Source organism: Urocitellus parryii, chromosome 2 (genome assembly GCF_045843805.1).
Source record: "Urocitellus parryii isolate mUroPar1 chromosome 2, mUroPar1.hap1, whole genome shotgun sequence".
Taxonomy (NCBI): domain Eukaryota; kingdom Metazoa; phylum Chordata; class Mammalia; order Rodentia; family Sciuridae; genus Urocitellus; species Urocitellus parryii.
Window position 1 is genome coordinate 91,739,931 of NC_135532.1, and position 15,764 is coordinate 91,755,694.

At 37.1% G+C, this 15,764-nt stretch overlaps 1 protein-coding gene across 1 annotated transcript in view; it reads right to left on the reverse strand.

The window, feature by feature from the left end:
- Positions 1–15,764, reverse strand: part of Prkar2a (protein kinase cAMP-dependent type II regulatory subunit alpha) — a 74,587-nt gene that overhangs the window by 35,629 nt on the left and 23,194 nt on the right. The window contains exons 2-3 of the mRNA XM_026383818.2: positions 15,389–15,424; positions 2,400–2,452 (exon numbers count right to left, since the gene is read on the reverse strand). Of these exons, the coding sequence (XP_026239603.1) occupies positions 2,400–2,452; positions 15,389–15,424 (89 nt within the window). The remainder of the gene's footprint in view (positions 1–2,399; positions 2,453–15,388; positions 15,425–15,764) is intronic.

The following is a 15,764-nucleotide window of genomic DNA, read 5'->3' on the forward strand; positions in this document are numbered from 1 at the left end:
AAGAAAGATGTTGTGTCCGCCGAGAACTTAAAAAGAATAAATATTAAAAATTCTCTCTCTCTCTCCTCTCTCACTCTCTCTTTAAAAAAAAAAAATTAAATTAAATTAAAAAAAAAATACTGAGTACAGACTCAGTGCCAAGTACCATCCTAACTCTTGTCACACAGCAGTGAACTCACAGACAAAAATACCTACCTTTACATTCAATGAGTATATAAATATGTTAGAGAGTATTAAGGTAAAGGAGATAAGTATTAAGGCAAGGGATGGGGGAAGCCACAAGTTAGGCCTCATTCAGGTAACAATGTGTACATATCTCAAGGAAATGAGTACAACCTGAGGGAGTAAGTCATGCTCTGTAGGAAGAGCAAGTAAAATCAAGGTTTTACAATGGGAGACTGAATATCAAATTCGAAAAATAACTAGGAGATAGATGTGATTGATGCAGAGTAAGAGGGAAAAATCAAGAGACTGGGCTGGGGGGTTGGGGAGAGAAAGATGCTCAAATCAGAGGTCATGGTAAATCATAGAGAAACTGGAATTTTTCTCTAGCACCATGGGAGTGATTTGAGGATAATAACTGAGGAGGAAATCTGTTTTTAAAGATACATACTGGCTGCTAAATGAAGAAAAGCTGAAAAAAGATTAGAATGGAAGCCAGGAAGCCAGAGTGTCTATCTTAGTGCCAGATGGTGGTGGTTTGAACCAAGGTGGTAGCCATGGAGGTGCTGAGAAGTACACAATATGCTCTGAAGACATGGGATTTATTGAAAAATTGGATGTGGGGGAAAAAAATGAAGTAAACTGAAGGGGACTCTCAAGTTTTCAGCCAAAGCAAATGAACACTGGAGCTGGTATAAATGAAAACAGGGAAAGGCTGGGGGAGGAAAAGAATATTTAAAGGGAAATCAGGAGTTCTTGTTAAATTGTCTATTGACATCTAAGTAAAGATGGTAAGTAAACAATGGCTGTAGCTAAAGTATTAACAATTTATTATTAGCAGGAGTAGTGGTATCTGCAAATTAAAGTTGTCTTAAGGATTAAATAACAATTAAGGATTTAACTGTCATAAGGATTAAACAAACGATAATTTGCATTCATAATAGGTGGTCAAAACACTATTATTTTCATTATTATTATAGATAATGAATGCTTCCTGAACTAAAAAGAAATAATTACTACCTTACACTGGTATTATAATTGAGATACCTATCAAGTTCCCTCAAAGCAATATCTTCACTCTAAAAAAGTATACCATTTAATCTGACAGAAATGCCATTATTTTAAATATGTAATATTAAAGTTGAAAAAAATGTGTCTTAATTTTTAAAAACATTAAGAATTTTATAGTATCCAGAATACTAAAATTTATCAATTTATTCTAAATTTGTAATTACATGATGGTAGCATTTTATCATTAGAATACTTCAAAAATCTTTCACAGGTTACCCATTTTAAAGTATATATGATAAAACATTAAAGTGTCTTTAATTTTCTGTATATACATAAAAACAAATACATAAACAGATAAATATATTTAAATTTTTATGCTATAAAATATTCTAAAATGTACCTCATACAAACATATATTCTATGCCATTATCCTGCCCTATATAATCATTTTCAATGGCTGCAGATTCTGTTGACTTGAATTTAACATCGTTTAATCCCTGGTATTCCTTTATTTAAGGTCATTTAGCTTGTTTCCATTTTTCACTATTACAACACTGTAATGGTCTCCATTTGTATATTCTTAGAAAAGATCTAACTGTTTATTAGGGCTAAATTCCCCTTTGGGTTAACAGTTGAATCAGTTGGTTTCATCATGTTTTAAGATTTCTGACAGCTACAGCTAGGTACTCCTCATCACACCCTTAAACAGTGCTGCTTTCAATCTGCTAGATAAAAAATGGTGCCAGGCATGTGGCACCATTACCTGTAATCCCACATACTCAGGAAGCTGAGGCAGAAGGATCAAAAGTTCAAGGCCAGCCTTGGCAAGTAGTGAGGCCCCATTTCAAAATAAAAAGAAGTGAGAATGTAGCTGAGTGTTTAAAGTATCCCTGGGTTCAATCCCCAGCACCAAAAAAGATAAAACTTAAATTAAAAAAATTAAAAAATGACATCTTATTACAGAGCTTTTTAATTTATATTTATTTTAATCATCAGTATGATTAAATTTTTAAAAAAAAAATCTTTTGAGTTGTAGGTGGACACCATACCTTTATTTTATTTATTTTATGTGGTGCTGAGGATCAAACCCAGTGCCTCACATATACTAGGCAAGAGCTCCACCACTGAGCCAACCCCAGCCCCAGTATGATTAAATTTTGGTATGTAAAAGAAAGGAGATAGTGAGAAATACAACAATTCTACATAACTTTTGCTTTAGTCCTTACCCTTGGATCAGTATCTTCCTCTTCCTCATCAGGGTTATAGGTCTCTGCACAGACTAAAATTGGAGAGAAGAAACAGAGATGCATGACTTTAGGAAAAATAGGAAATGTACACAATTTCTTTTTATTCACTGTTTTCTAAAGTTCTAATGATTCTTTTAAATTCCCTTTTTCAATTAATATATATATGTATTAAGTACCTACTACTGTTAGGTATTCCCTTGGGTATTAAAAATCCAACTCTCTAGAGAATGATGATAGAAAATAGGAGAGAGACTGTCAGGAGCTGCCACATAGGAACCGAGCGCCCCTTAGCCTTGAGTGATGAGAATGTGGAGATGTGGCAAAAGCCAGCTATGGGCTGTGTGTGAACTATGGGCATTGAGCCCACGTTGCCCCTCTGGTTAGGCTTCGCTCTGGTCTTTTCGCTTGTTCTGCCATGATCCCCACACAGCTCATGAGATGGGCAAGAATTCCCTAGATGTCAGTCTGCTGACAGCAGACATCAACAAGCTAAATTCAACCCCCTGAAACTTGACCCCTTGCCTCATTTGAACGGTTTCTCCCCAATAAAAGGGCTCAGCATGTGCGCCATGCGCTCCCTTGCTCTTGTTCCCTCCCCCTCCCTCCCCCTCCCTCCCTCCCTCCCCCTCTCTCTCTCTCTCTCTCTCTCTCTCTCTCTCTCTCTCTCTCTCTCTCTCTCTCTCTTTCCCCCACTAAGGTCAGAGGAGCCTTCACAGGACCCAAAGAAAAAAGGATTTCTCTGTCTCTATGTGATTATTTCGTGTAGCCCAGATCACCTGGAGTGACCCTGAGTGTTTTGTCCTGAGACACAACAAGAGATGATAAATATATCACCTGCTAAATCTTATGGTAGTGCAAGTACAAATAAGAAGGTGTTATCTGGGGCTAGGGATGTGGCTCAAGCGGTAGCGCGCTCGCCTGGCATGCGTGCGGCCCGGGTTCGATCCTCAGCACCACATACCAACAAAGATGTTGTGTCCGCTGAGAACTAAAAAATAAATATTAAAAATTCTCTCTCTCTCTCTCCTCTCTCACTCTCTTAAAAAAAAAAAAAGGTGTTATCTATACTAAGTTATGAAACAGAGACTTAAAAAAAACATAAAGTATAATATATATGTACTATAAACACAAGAGAAACAAAGGTAATTACTCAAAAAATGAATTAAAATACTTCAGAGTAATTATGTACAGGTATAACTTTAAAACTCCTGAATTCAAGCAATCCTCTGGCTTTGGCTTTCTGAGTAAGCTGGGAGTACAGATCTATGACATCATGTCTCACAAAAAATTTTTTTTGTCAGTACTGGGGATTGAACCATCCACCTTCAGAAGAATATATTCCAACCTTAAAAAAGAACTGTGATTAGTAATGGAATAATAATTCTAAAACTCTACTAACACACTGATGTTTTATATTGGACAGGAGTACAAATATGGAATAAAAAGAAAGGCTAAGACTAGAGATGCCTATATAAATCATTATCTAAGAATCTTACCTGTGGTATTACTGCTGGCAAATATACAATGAATTATTAGTGAATTTTTTTAAAAGGGGCTGGGCATGATGGCACATGCCTATAATCCTGGGAGGCTGAGACAGGAGGATCAAGACTTCAAAGCCAGCTTCAGCAAAAGCAAGGTGCTGAGCAACTCAATGAAACCCTGTCTCTAAATAAAATACATAATAGGGCTGGGGATGTGGCTGAGTGTCGAGTACCCCTGAGTTCAATCCCTGGTACACCCCCAAAATAAAGGGGGGCAGGGCGTGGTGATGCAAGGCTCTAATTCCAACAGCTTGGGAGACTGAAGCAGGAGGATCTTGAGTTCAAAGCCAGCCTCAGCAATTTATCGAGGCCCCTAGGCAACTCAGCAAGACCCTATTTCTATATAAAATATAAAAAAGGAGCTAGGGATATGGCTCAGTGGTTAAGCGCCCCTGGGTTCAGTCTCAGTACAAAAAAAAAAAAAAAGCATTTGTACTAACAAAACTGTCTTGTCAAAATGATCTAGATGTGATTGTCGAGAGCTGCCACATAGGAGTCAGCATGAACCCTTAGCTTTGAGCAACAGAGGTGTGAGACTGGGCACCTCCACTTTGGGAGTGGGTGTCACACCAATTAAACTGGCTACACCCCCCTGAAACCCAATCCCTTGCCTCATTTGGGTGGAACTTTCTCAAATGTCTTCCCCTCAATAAATAGGTTCTCAGGGATGCTCTCGCTCTCTCTTTCCAATAGACCCCTAAGGTCACAAAATGTTCCTGATTCCTGCAAGCAAAAGGTATTTTTGTGTATTACAAGCTGCTTTCACCATTTTCTTAAGCTATTGGTACAGCCAACTCTTGTGAACCTAGCTAGCAGGTGATATGTGATCAATATGATCACTGATGTCACTCAGAATTCAACAAACCAAACCTTTTCCTTCTTTACAGTATAGATCATTACAGTTGGGGAAAGTTTTCTTCTTCTTCTTCTTCTTCTTTTTTTTTTTTTTTTTTTTTTTGGTACCAGGGACTGAATCCAGGGTTGCTTAACCACTGAACCACATCCCCAGTCCTTTTTAATAATTATTAATAATTTTTAATATTTCTAAAATCTCTGATATTTAGAGATGAGTCTCACTGAGTTGCTTAGGGCCTTGCTAAGATGCTGAGCCTTGCTTTGAACTCCTGATCCTCCTGCCTTGGCCTCCTGAGCTGGTGCAGCGGTTACAGGCTTGTGCTATCATGCCTGGCTGGGAAAGTTTTCTTCTAATAAAGCTTCATTAACTACAATAGCTGTGTGACCAGAGGTGATTTACTGCAAATCTCCACCCTTTCTTCTGCATAAAGGAGTTCAAATAAGCAATTTTCCTCTGAATACTGTACTAATGATTTAAGTAGTCAAGTGCCTGGCATGTAGTCAGGATGCAGTAAACACTAATTCTTTAAGCCATTACTGTTATTACTTTTATTTCATTTGTTCTGGTTTTCAGGAATACTAGTTATTGTTAGCTTAGTCCTGTTCTTTATCTTAGCTCTTTTGACAACTGTTCTTCCTTCAATGCTGCCTTCCATCACAGATTTTTGCCCTTAACAACTTTGCTCTTTTTGACATCTTTAAGTACTGAATTGAGTTTCCTATTTATTCAGAATTCATAAAGGTAATGTTTTCTTGCACTGTACTGAGTCTTTTGTAGTGAATCTTTCTGGCCTTCATTCCTCTCATATCTTTAATTTGTTCACTTCATTCACAGGCCCTTATTGGTTTGTTGGAATTTCTCATCTGTTACCAGGCAAGAAAAAAAAAAATAGTTCTTGACCCTAATCTCAATTCATTTGTATGATAGCTAAAAGACTCCATATATCAGGGTTGTGGCTCAGTGGTACAGTGTTTGCCTAGCATGCATGAGGCACTGGGTTCAATCTCCAGCACCACATAAAAAAAAAAAAAAAAAAAAAAACAAAGAGCTCTGAGAAGTCCTGTGTTATTAAAAAAAAAAATCCATATATCTATAACTAGAGGATAAGCTAATATACACTCCCAATTTAAATCCCAGTTTCTTAAAGACACTTACTAACTGCATTCCTGGTCCAAATATATTCTAGTTTTCCATTCCTCAATGGTTCTCTGAACGCATTAAACATTTCAGAGACGGTAGCTTCCAGCATGTCCTGTACACAGGACTCTCCCTTTTCTGCCTTAATACTTTACTTGTGTGGGTCATGACCTCTGTTGCTATCAATACCCTGCCTTCTCAATGTGGACCTGGTTTCCTAAAACCGATACAGAAAGTTAGAGGAAATAGTGTAAGAAAAGACACCATTCCTGTCCCAGAAACAGCATCAAATAATGTCCTGCAGGGCAGATGCCCAGGACCTGGCTGGTGTGGGTCTTGGTCACTGAGTCAAATAAATAATAATGGAATAGAGTTAATGACTCACCACACCTTTCTTTTTTTTTTTTTTTTAAAGAGAGAGAGAGAATTTTTAATATTTATTTTTTAGTTCTCGGCAAACACAACATCTTTGTTGGTATGTGGTGCTGAGGACTGAACCCGGGCCGCACGCATACCAGGCGAGCGCGCTACCGCTTGAGCCACATCCCCAGCCCCTCACCACACCTTTCTCCAAGCATTTCTTCATCCTGGAGATGAAGTCAGGGTGCTTATCTCAGTTCTGCCCCAAAGATTAAGGTAGACACTTATCTTAGTTCCTGAACTATTTTTGCAACTACTTTTTGCATCTTCATAGGTTATTCTAGTAGAATATTGGGAAAGCTGCATCAAGGACATCTGAATAGACACAATGTTCTTTTTGTGTGTGTGTGTGTGGTTCTAGGGATTGAACCCAGGGCCTTGTGCGTGCGAGGCAAACACTCTACCAACTGAGCTATATCCCCAGCCCCAGACATCATGTTATTCAGATACTCCATGTTTAAGACTTAAAAATGTCTACTTATAATAATCCACTTTTAAAAATATTGATTACTGGGGCTAGGGATGTGGCTCAAGCGGTAGCGCGCTCGCCTGGCATGCGTGCGGCCCGGGTTCGATCCTCAGCACCACATACCAACAAAGACGTTGTGTCCGCCGAGAACTAAAACATAATAAATATTTTTTTAAAAAAATATTTATTACTTAATTGTAGTTGGACATAATACCTGTATTTTATTTATTTATTTTTATGTGGTGCTGAGTATTGAACCCAGGGCCTCACACATGCTAGGCGAGTGCTCTACCACCAAGTCACAACCCCAGCTCAATGATCTACTTTTTAAAAAAACCTTCACTATGGGAAAAAGATGGATGCATGAGTATTACATTTTCTCAATTTTTATTTATGTATGAAAGTTTTTATTTAAATGTTTTAAAAAATTAAACCTTCAATGATAAAACTGTTATTGATAGTGACACTTCATCTTGGGCAAGTTTATTTCTAGGCTTGTTTTTCCTTCAACGTTGGAGGAAAGTATTTTGTCAACTAGCTCATTTTTATATTTTTAGATATTAATATAACTGAGGCAACAAATGTTAATTATAGTCTTCAAGCCTTTAGATATACTACTATAATTTAAACAAAAGTAGCTGGGGCTGAAAACATAGCTCAATAAATAGTACTTCCTCAGCATGCACAAGGCTCTGGGTTCAACTTCTAGACCACAAAACAAACAAAAAACCCAAAAGTCAAAAAGGGAATGCTTTTGTTAAAATTATTTATGTTCTATCTGTGGAAAGACATTAATGCATCGATTTTCCAAAACTGATTTTGAATTTACTTCCCTCTCCATTTCTTTATTTATTATGATACGAACACTTAATATGAGCTATCCCCTCATAAGAAATTTGCAAGTCCACAACACAGTATTGTTTATCCTGCATAACTAAAACCTTATACCCACTGAACAGCTAGCTATTCCACACGTCCCCCTACTATCAGTCTCTAGCAACTAACATTCTATTCTGTTTCTGTGAGTTCAATTTTTGAGGGGTACTTGGGATTGAACCCAGGGGTACTTTACCACGTAGCTATATCTTTTTATTGTGAGATAGGGTACTGCTAAGTTGCTTAGGGCCTCACTAAATTGTTGAGGCGAGTCTCGAACTTGTGATCCTCCTTTCTCAGTCTCCCAAATCACTGGGATTACTGAGCCCAATGAATTTTTTTTGGAGGGTGGCGGGCCACTGGACATCAAATCCAGGATCTTGTACATGCTACGCAAGCATTCAACCACCGAGCTACACCCCTGGCTCCTTGATGCTTTTAGATACCTCATTTAAAATAAGCATATGTCCTTTGTATTTGTTCTTCTAACACTATTTAATATAATGTTCTCCCCCCCACCCTGCTTTGAACTGTGTTCTCATCTCCCTCTCCCCTCTTTCTCTGTTGCTACCCAACCTCTCTACTTCCTCTTGTTCCCTAATTATTTCCCTTGTTTTCTTTGTAAAAATTCTTTTTTTTTCTTTTGATTGGAACCTCAAACATGTTTTACCACTGAGCAACACTGCCAGCCCCAAATCCATTTTTAAGTGTCAACTTGATTTGTTGCCCTGCTAGTTCTGCATATCAAGGAGCTTGTGCTAGTGCATGAGTTACTTGGAAAAGGTCCAGAGTCTCTGCCATCCTATACATAGCCTTCGGAACCACACTATGTATGATAAGATGCTCAAGATCTATTGAAAATGAAGATGAAAACAACAGCACAGTCCCTTGCTTAAGGAAATTTTGCTGTGGTTCTCCAGCAGATGTCACTAGTTAGTAATGTGATACTGTACAAACTGAAAACACATTATCCAGCACAATTTCTTCCAAATTTTAATTGGAAGAAATATGAATCATTAAAATTTATTTGTGAGGGAGGAAAAACCCTCTAATTTCTACAAAGAAATGAGTACAGATCCTGATCACAAACTCAAGGCCCTGTGCTGCCTACCTGCCCCCACAAACACTTGAAATAGCCTGGGTATATTAGTCAGCTGAGGCTGCCAAAACAAAATACCACAGATTGGGTGGCTTAAATAACAAAATTTATTTTTTCATGGTTCTGGAGACTGGAAGTTCAAGGTCAAGGTATTGACAGGTTTTGTTTCTCCTGAGGCCCCTTCCTTGACTAGCAGACAGCTGACTTCTCATTATGTCCTCACATAGTCCTTTCTCTGTGTGTCCACTCTTGGTGTTTGTTCCTGTTCTTATAAGGACACCTATCCTTCTAGATTAAGGTTCCATCCTGATGACCTTGCTTAGTGTTAATTACCTCTTTAAAGGCCCTATCTCCAAATACAATCACACTGGTATTTATTTATTTATGACAGTACTAAGGATTGAAACTAGGGTTAAATATTGTTAAATATTTGGATCATTGTAAGATTGTTTTGCCCTTTTCATTGTTGAGCATTTGATCAGTTGAACTGTGGTATTTTTAAAATTCTTAAGCCATTCAGGATCTAATATAGACTACATTGTGGTGATATTTATCTTTAGTGATACTGTGTATGTGATGATGATGAAAGCAAGAAACAAAAAGGTATAAAGTTAATATTCAGTCAATATAGATAACATGTAACTTACAAGATTAAAAATTTCAGTTTGTGATATAGTCAATGAATTTCTTATATGACTTTAGACTTTTCAATAATATATCCTGAATTTTGCAGAAATTCAAATTCAATAAATGAATTTGATTAAAAAAAGACACAATTCAGTCTACAATACCAGGTTTCTAAATTATCTTAAGCAATACTTAGTAATATTTCAGCTTAAGATAAATATGGGTGGAAAAATATTGTATACTCAGTGTTTTAGTATATTGTATACATGTAAACCTTACAAGACAGGGCTATCTAGTAAAGAGTATCCACCATTCAGAAATCAGTGACTGATGTGGTACCAGATTCTCAGTGAACTATCCTGTTGACTTTCATAGTCATCAATAGATTCAGCATACTTACTGTCTAAATGTGGCATAATGCCAACAGATTTCTGAGTAATGTGCTTTGAAGTTCAATACATATTTAATAAATAAACATTTTCCTTTTCTGATGGAGTTTTGAAAATAATAAATTCAGACTAACATTTCAAACTCAAAGACAGTTAAAACTAATTTAGGACTATACCAAGGAAGCAGCACTTAAAAGAATTCATGAACTTTCTCATTCAATATATTTATCAGTTGATATAAAGGACTGTTGTTCGGCTACAATGCAGAACTTGGAAGGCACAGCTTTTCAACCGCAGTGCTTTCCAAGAGAGAGCAGCAGAGACAGCCTACTTTTGAAGAGACTTAGACTGAGGTCTGAGCTTGGTCCCATCCACCCGTTTACCTGCTGTTTCTTGATATCCCTGATCCTTGGTCTGTTCAATATTAAGAGGAGATAACAAAACTAGAACCACATAAAGGGTAAATAATAGAAGATAATATTTAAAATTTAGGGCTGGACTCACAGGAGACACTAACTGCTACTCTTCTATGCTGCTTTATGTTCCAGATTGTTCTTCATTTAGTCACCCTGAATTGGCAGAAAAGTCTCTTCTACAGTTTTGACACAGAATATGTGGTCACACAACTAGTTCTCGGGTCATGTTAGGATTTCCATTCCCTACCTCTGTTTCCAACTTTATTTTACTTGCTCTCCTATATCCAAAGCAGCCAGGGACAGGTCATCCCCCTTCAAGTCTTTACAACATTCTTTCATCTAGATGGCATTCTTCCTGGTACAAATCAAACAATAACCATGTGTTTCAATCCTCAGTGTAATTTTTGTCTCCTTCTAAAAAGTATTCTTGATCTCTTCTTCCTACAGTAAGCTCTCCTGATTTCTATTCCTTCCTTCTTTGCCTTTTTATCTATCCACTCATCCATATTTACTCATACTACTCAAAGTGCTAGCTACATACCAATGAACAAACAGAATTTTTACTTACACTCTGGTACAGAGAACCAGGTAACAAAATAATAAGTAAGTTCAGACAGACTTTAAATAAAGGAGTAAAGAAAATAAAATAAGGAAGGGAGACAGAAACAGAGTCAGAGAAAGATGGAGAGAGAGAGAGAATGTGTGTGTGTATATGTGTATGCGTTTGGGAGAAAGTGGCGTGAATTTTAGACAGGCTAAGCTTACTGAGAATGTATCCTTCAAATGAAGGTCTGAAGAACATGAGTGAGCAACTTCAAAGATAGTCTGGGTTAGATATGGAAGCAAAAGGCTAATTAGAATGGGTCCAAGATGCCGCAGTCTGGCTGGGCACAAATCACGAGCCACTCAAGCAGGAACAAACTTTATTTCTGAACTCCACCAGCACACTCCACACACGCTCCCCGGGAACTCTCCCCAACGCCACCCACGTGGCTCCTCCAGGAACCACCAACCGGAAATCCCTCCTCCGGCACTTCCCCAACTAATTCGAACTCTCCAGTAATCCCCATGATAACTCCAAAGTAGCATGAAAACTCCAAAATAAGGTCTAATATACAATTGAATCAATCCAGCATCATCTTAATAGCTCGGCCTCTCAACCATTACTTCTGGCAAAATGCCAGGGGCCATTCCGACTCAGCTGTGGCTCTCAACACCAAGAGAGAACAGAAGCATAGAAACTAGAAACAGCAAATGTGGGCAACTCCTTTAAAACATTTTGCTATAAAGGTATGGAGAGAGAAAAAGAGTGATAGTTGGGGAGGGAAGAGTAGTCAGAAAAAAGTTTTCTTCTATATTTTAAGAAGGGAGAGCAGGGATGGGGTTGTGACTCAGTAGTAGAGTGCTTGCCTAGCATGTGTGGGGGAGGGCCTGGGTTCAATCCTCAGCACCACATATAAATAAATAAAAATAAAGGTATTGTGTCTATCTACAACTTTAAAAAAAAGTCTCCTTTTGAAAACAAAGAAAGGAGAGAAAACAATACATTTCTTTGCTGCAAAGTTTTATTTTATTTTTATTTTTTTGGTGCTGGGGATCAAACCCAGGCCCTCATGCATGCTCACTCTACCAGTGAGTCATAAACCCACCCCCAGCTAAAGGTTTTAAATCCTTAATAAAATAATAAAATCTAAAAAAGAAGGATAATACTTTATACTTATGTGAGGTCTCTGCAAAGTTCAAGGAATAAACAATACTTACAGAAGACCAGGCAGCAATTTATGAATTAATGCCATCAGTGACCTCTGAAGGGGGTATCATTGTACTCTTCATCCATCAGATCTGTTCTACAGATACCAATGGATATCACTAATCTTTTTTTTAAATACATTTATTTATTTATTTATTTATTTATTTATTTATTTATTTATTTTTACGTGGTTCCAAGGATCAAACCAGGGACTCACATGTGCTAGGTGAAAGCTCTACCACTAAGTCACAACCCCAGCCCCAATATCACTAATCTTTTGGAGTCAAAAAAAAGAGATGAACAGAACTGGAAGATCCATACTCTATTTCTTCTCAGGAGATTGACCACATATGAGAATACATTCGTCAATCTCCTTTCAACAGATTTTGGTATAGAATGTTAGCAAAGGGTTTCCAAAAGCAAATAAGTTGATATGCTCAAAGAAAAAGATTGAGGAATAGAAAAGGGATTTCTAGCTAGGCACAGGGGCATACTCCTATAATCCCAGCAACTTGGGAAGCTGGGGCAGGGAAGATCACAAAGTCAAAGCCAGCCTCAGCAATTTAATGAGGCCCTAAGCAGCTAAGCAAGACCCTGCCTCAAAATAAAAATTAAATAGTGCTAGGAATGTGGCTCAGTATTTAAGGGCCCCTGGTTTCAATCTTTAAATCTAGTACCAAAATAATAATAATAATAATAATAATAGAATTCCTAGCCTTACAAGATAATAAATAAATTATATGACAATTTAATATCAAGAAACTTTCCCAAGAGAATATAAAACAATGATATAAATGCTTACTCAGCAATTTTGAAACACATTAACATCCTAAATTAACAACCAAATAAATCCTACCTGTAACAAAGTCATTTTTCAGAAAATATATTTCTCAGCTCTATGAAAAATGGGTGAGATTCTTAGCTTAGAAGCAGTAATTTTTTAAAAATGTGTATTTTTTAAGTTGTAGTTGGACAGAATATCTTTATTTATTTATTTATTTATTTTAAATATTTCATTTGTTTTTATTTTATTTTTTTTTAATGTGGTGCCAGAAATTGAACCCTGTGCCTCACTCATGAGAGGCAAGTGCTTTAGCACTGAGCCACAACCCCGACCCTCTTTATTTATTTTTATGTGGTGCTGAGGATTGAACCCAGTGCCTCACATGTGTGAGACAGGAGCTCTACCAATGAGCTACAAAAAACGTAAATTTTTGGGCTGGGGATGTGGCTCAAGCGGTAGCGCGCTCACCTGGCATGAGTGCGGCCCGGGTTCGATCCTCAGCACCACATACCAACAAAGATGTTGTGTCCGCCGAGAACTAAAAAATAAATATTAAAAATTCTCTCTCTCTCCCCTCTCTCTCTCTCTCTTTAAAAAAAAAATGTAAATTTTTAATAGATATTAACTGAATGCCTTCTATATACCAGGCAGTATTTGATATACTCTTTCTTTTTGAGAGAGAGAATATTTTAATATTTATTTTTCAGTTTTTGGCGCACACAACATCTTTATTTCAGTCTATGTGGTGCTGAGGATCAAACCCAGCGCCCCGCACATGCCAGGCAAGCGCTACCGCTTGAGCCACATCCCCAGCCCCTTGATATACTCTTTTTGTTTTGTTTGTTTGGTTGCAGTACTAGTGACTGAACTCAGGGATACTCCACCATTGAACAATATCACTATCCCTTTCTAGTTTTTATTTTGAGACTGGGTCTGTAAATTGCCCAGGCTGGTCTAAATTTATAATCTGCTTCAACCTCTCAAGTAGCATATGTGCTTAAAACACACAAGGCTCTGAGTTCAACTTCTAGCACCAAAAACAAATAGTAATAATAAAATAAAAATTAAAATTAGCAGCATGACTAACCAGGAAAATTTTTGATTAAAAAATTTCAAAAGGGAGCTGGGTGCAGTGGCAAAAGAATATTTATAATAGTATTTTATTAATTTAAAAAAAGTTTCTAGGCATAGTGGTGCATGCCTGTAATCCCAGCAGCTAAGAAGGTTGAGGCAGGAGGACTGTGAGTTCAAAGTCATTCTCAGCAAAAGCAAGGTGGTAGGCAACTCAGTGAAACCCTGTCTCTAAATAAATAGGCTCAGTGGCAGAGTGCCCGAGTTCAATCCCTGGTACCCACCCCCCAAAAGATTTTTTTCAAAAGGAGTCTGGGGATGTAGGTCATTGGTACAGTGCTTGCCTAACATGCATGAGGACCTGAGTTCAATCCCCAGCACTGCAAAGAAAGAAAGAAAAAAATTATCAGAAGAGCCAGGCATGGTGGCACATACCAGTAATCCTACTGACACAGGAGGATTGCAAATTCAAGGTAGCCTTGGCCGCTTAGAGAAACCTTGTCTCAAACTAAAAACTAAAAAAGGGTTGGAGGGCTGGGGATGTGGCTCAAGCGGTAGCGCACTCCTCTGGCATGCGTGCGGCCCGGGTTCGATCCTCAGCACCACATACCAACAAAGATGTTGTGTCCGCCAAGAACTAAAAAATAAATATTAAAAATTCTCTCTCTCTCTCTCTCTCTCTCTCTCTCTCTCTCTCTCTCTCTCTCTCCTCTCTCACTCTCTCTTTAAAAAAAGAAAAAAAAAAAAAAGGGTTGGAGATGTAGCTCAGTTTTACAGCACCCCTCAGTTCAATCTCCAGTATTGAAAAACAATTTTTTCTAAAAGGTTAAAAATCTGGAAAGTTCATTCCAAATCTAATTAAAATATAATCTGGTATAATCTGGACCATAATAGACAAAAGGGAAAATAATACCAAACTAGTCCCATACAAGAAAATACAAAAAGATTTTTCATATTTGGAACACATTCATTTTTGCTAAAAACCAAAGAAATGATCTTAGGTATTATTTTATATACAAATTCCATATTATTGAGATGGGTGGTTGAAAAGAGACATAAGCAGGTTAACTTTATCCTGCAACCTAATTTGTAGATGATCTCTAAAGCAAGATACAGAAAAAACTAAAGCAATGTTTAGTCTCAGACCAGAGAATGCCACTTAAAGCATTATAACTGAAGAAATAATTTAAGTGATTCTAAAGGTGTAACAGAAGCTATAGTAAGATAATCCAGAATACCAGAAATAGTGACATGTGAAATAGTTTTTAGAGATTCTAATTATAAACATGGAAAACTGTTAACAAAATAAATTCTAGGAGACAACCACAGCAATTATAACAATATAAAAATTTTACATATACATTCAGAACTTAAAATGAAAATGAAATGAAGGAATCATAGATAATTTTAATTTTAGTCTAACATTTTATAATGCTTATCTTTTTATTTAAAAGGTGAGTTTATTTTCACTTAAAATATTACTGTATGAAAACAGCATTTTAGTAGTATATAATAAAAGAGAACACATACCTGATACTCGTCTACTAAATCTGCTAGGAACTGGAACTGCAAAACAAAAAAGCAACATTTAGTTGTCATTATGTCATGTACCCATTCTTATTCCCCCCGCCCCACTTTTATTTTAAATATTTTTTACTTGTAGATGGATACAATGTTTTTATTTTTACTTGTTTATTTTTATGTGGTGCTGAGGATTGAACCCAGGGTCTCATGCATGAGAGGAAGTACTTTACCACTGAGCTACAACCCCAGCCCTTATCCTCCCCTTTTTGCAAAAATCTTTGACAACAAAACTATGTATCTTAAAAATCAAGTTGTGGGTCAGTTCATACTCTTCCATATTTAACCACAAATAACTGTTCAATATGATCATATAAAGACAATA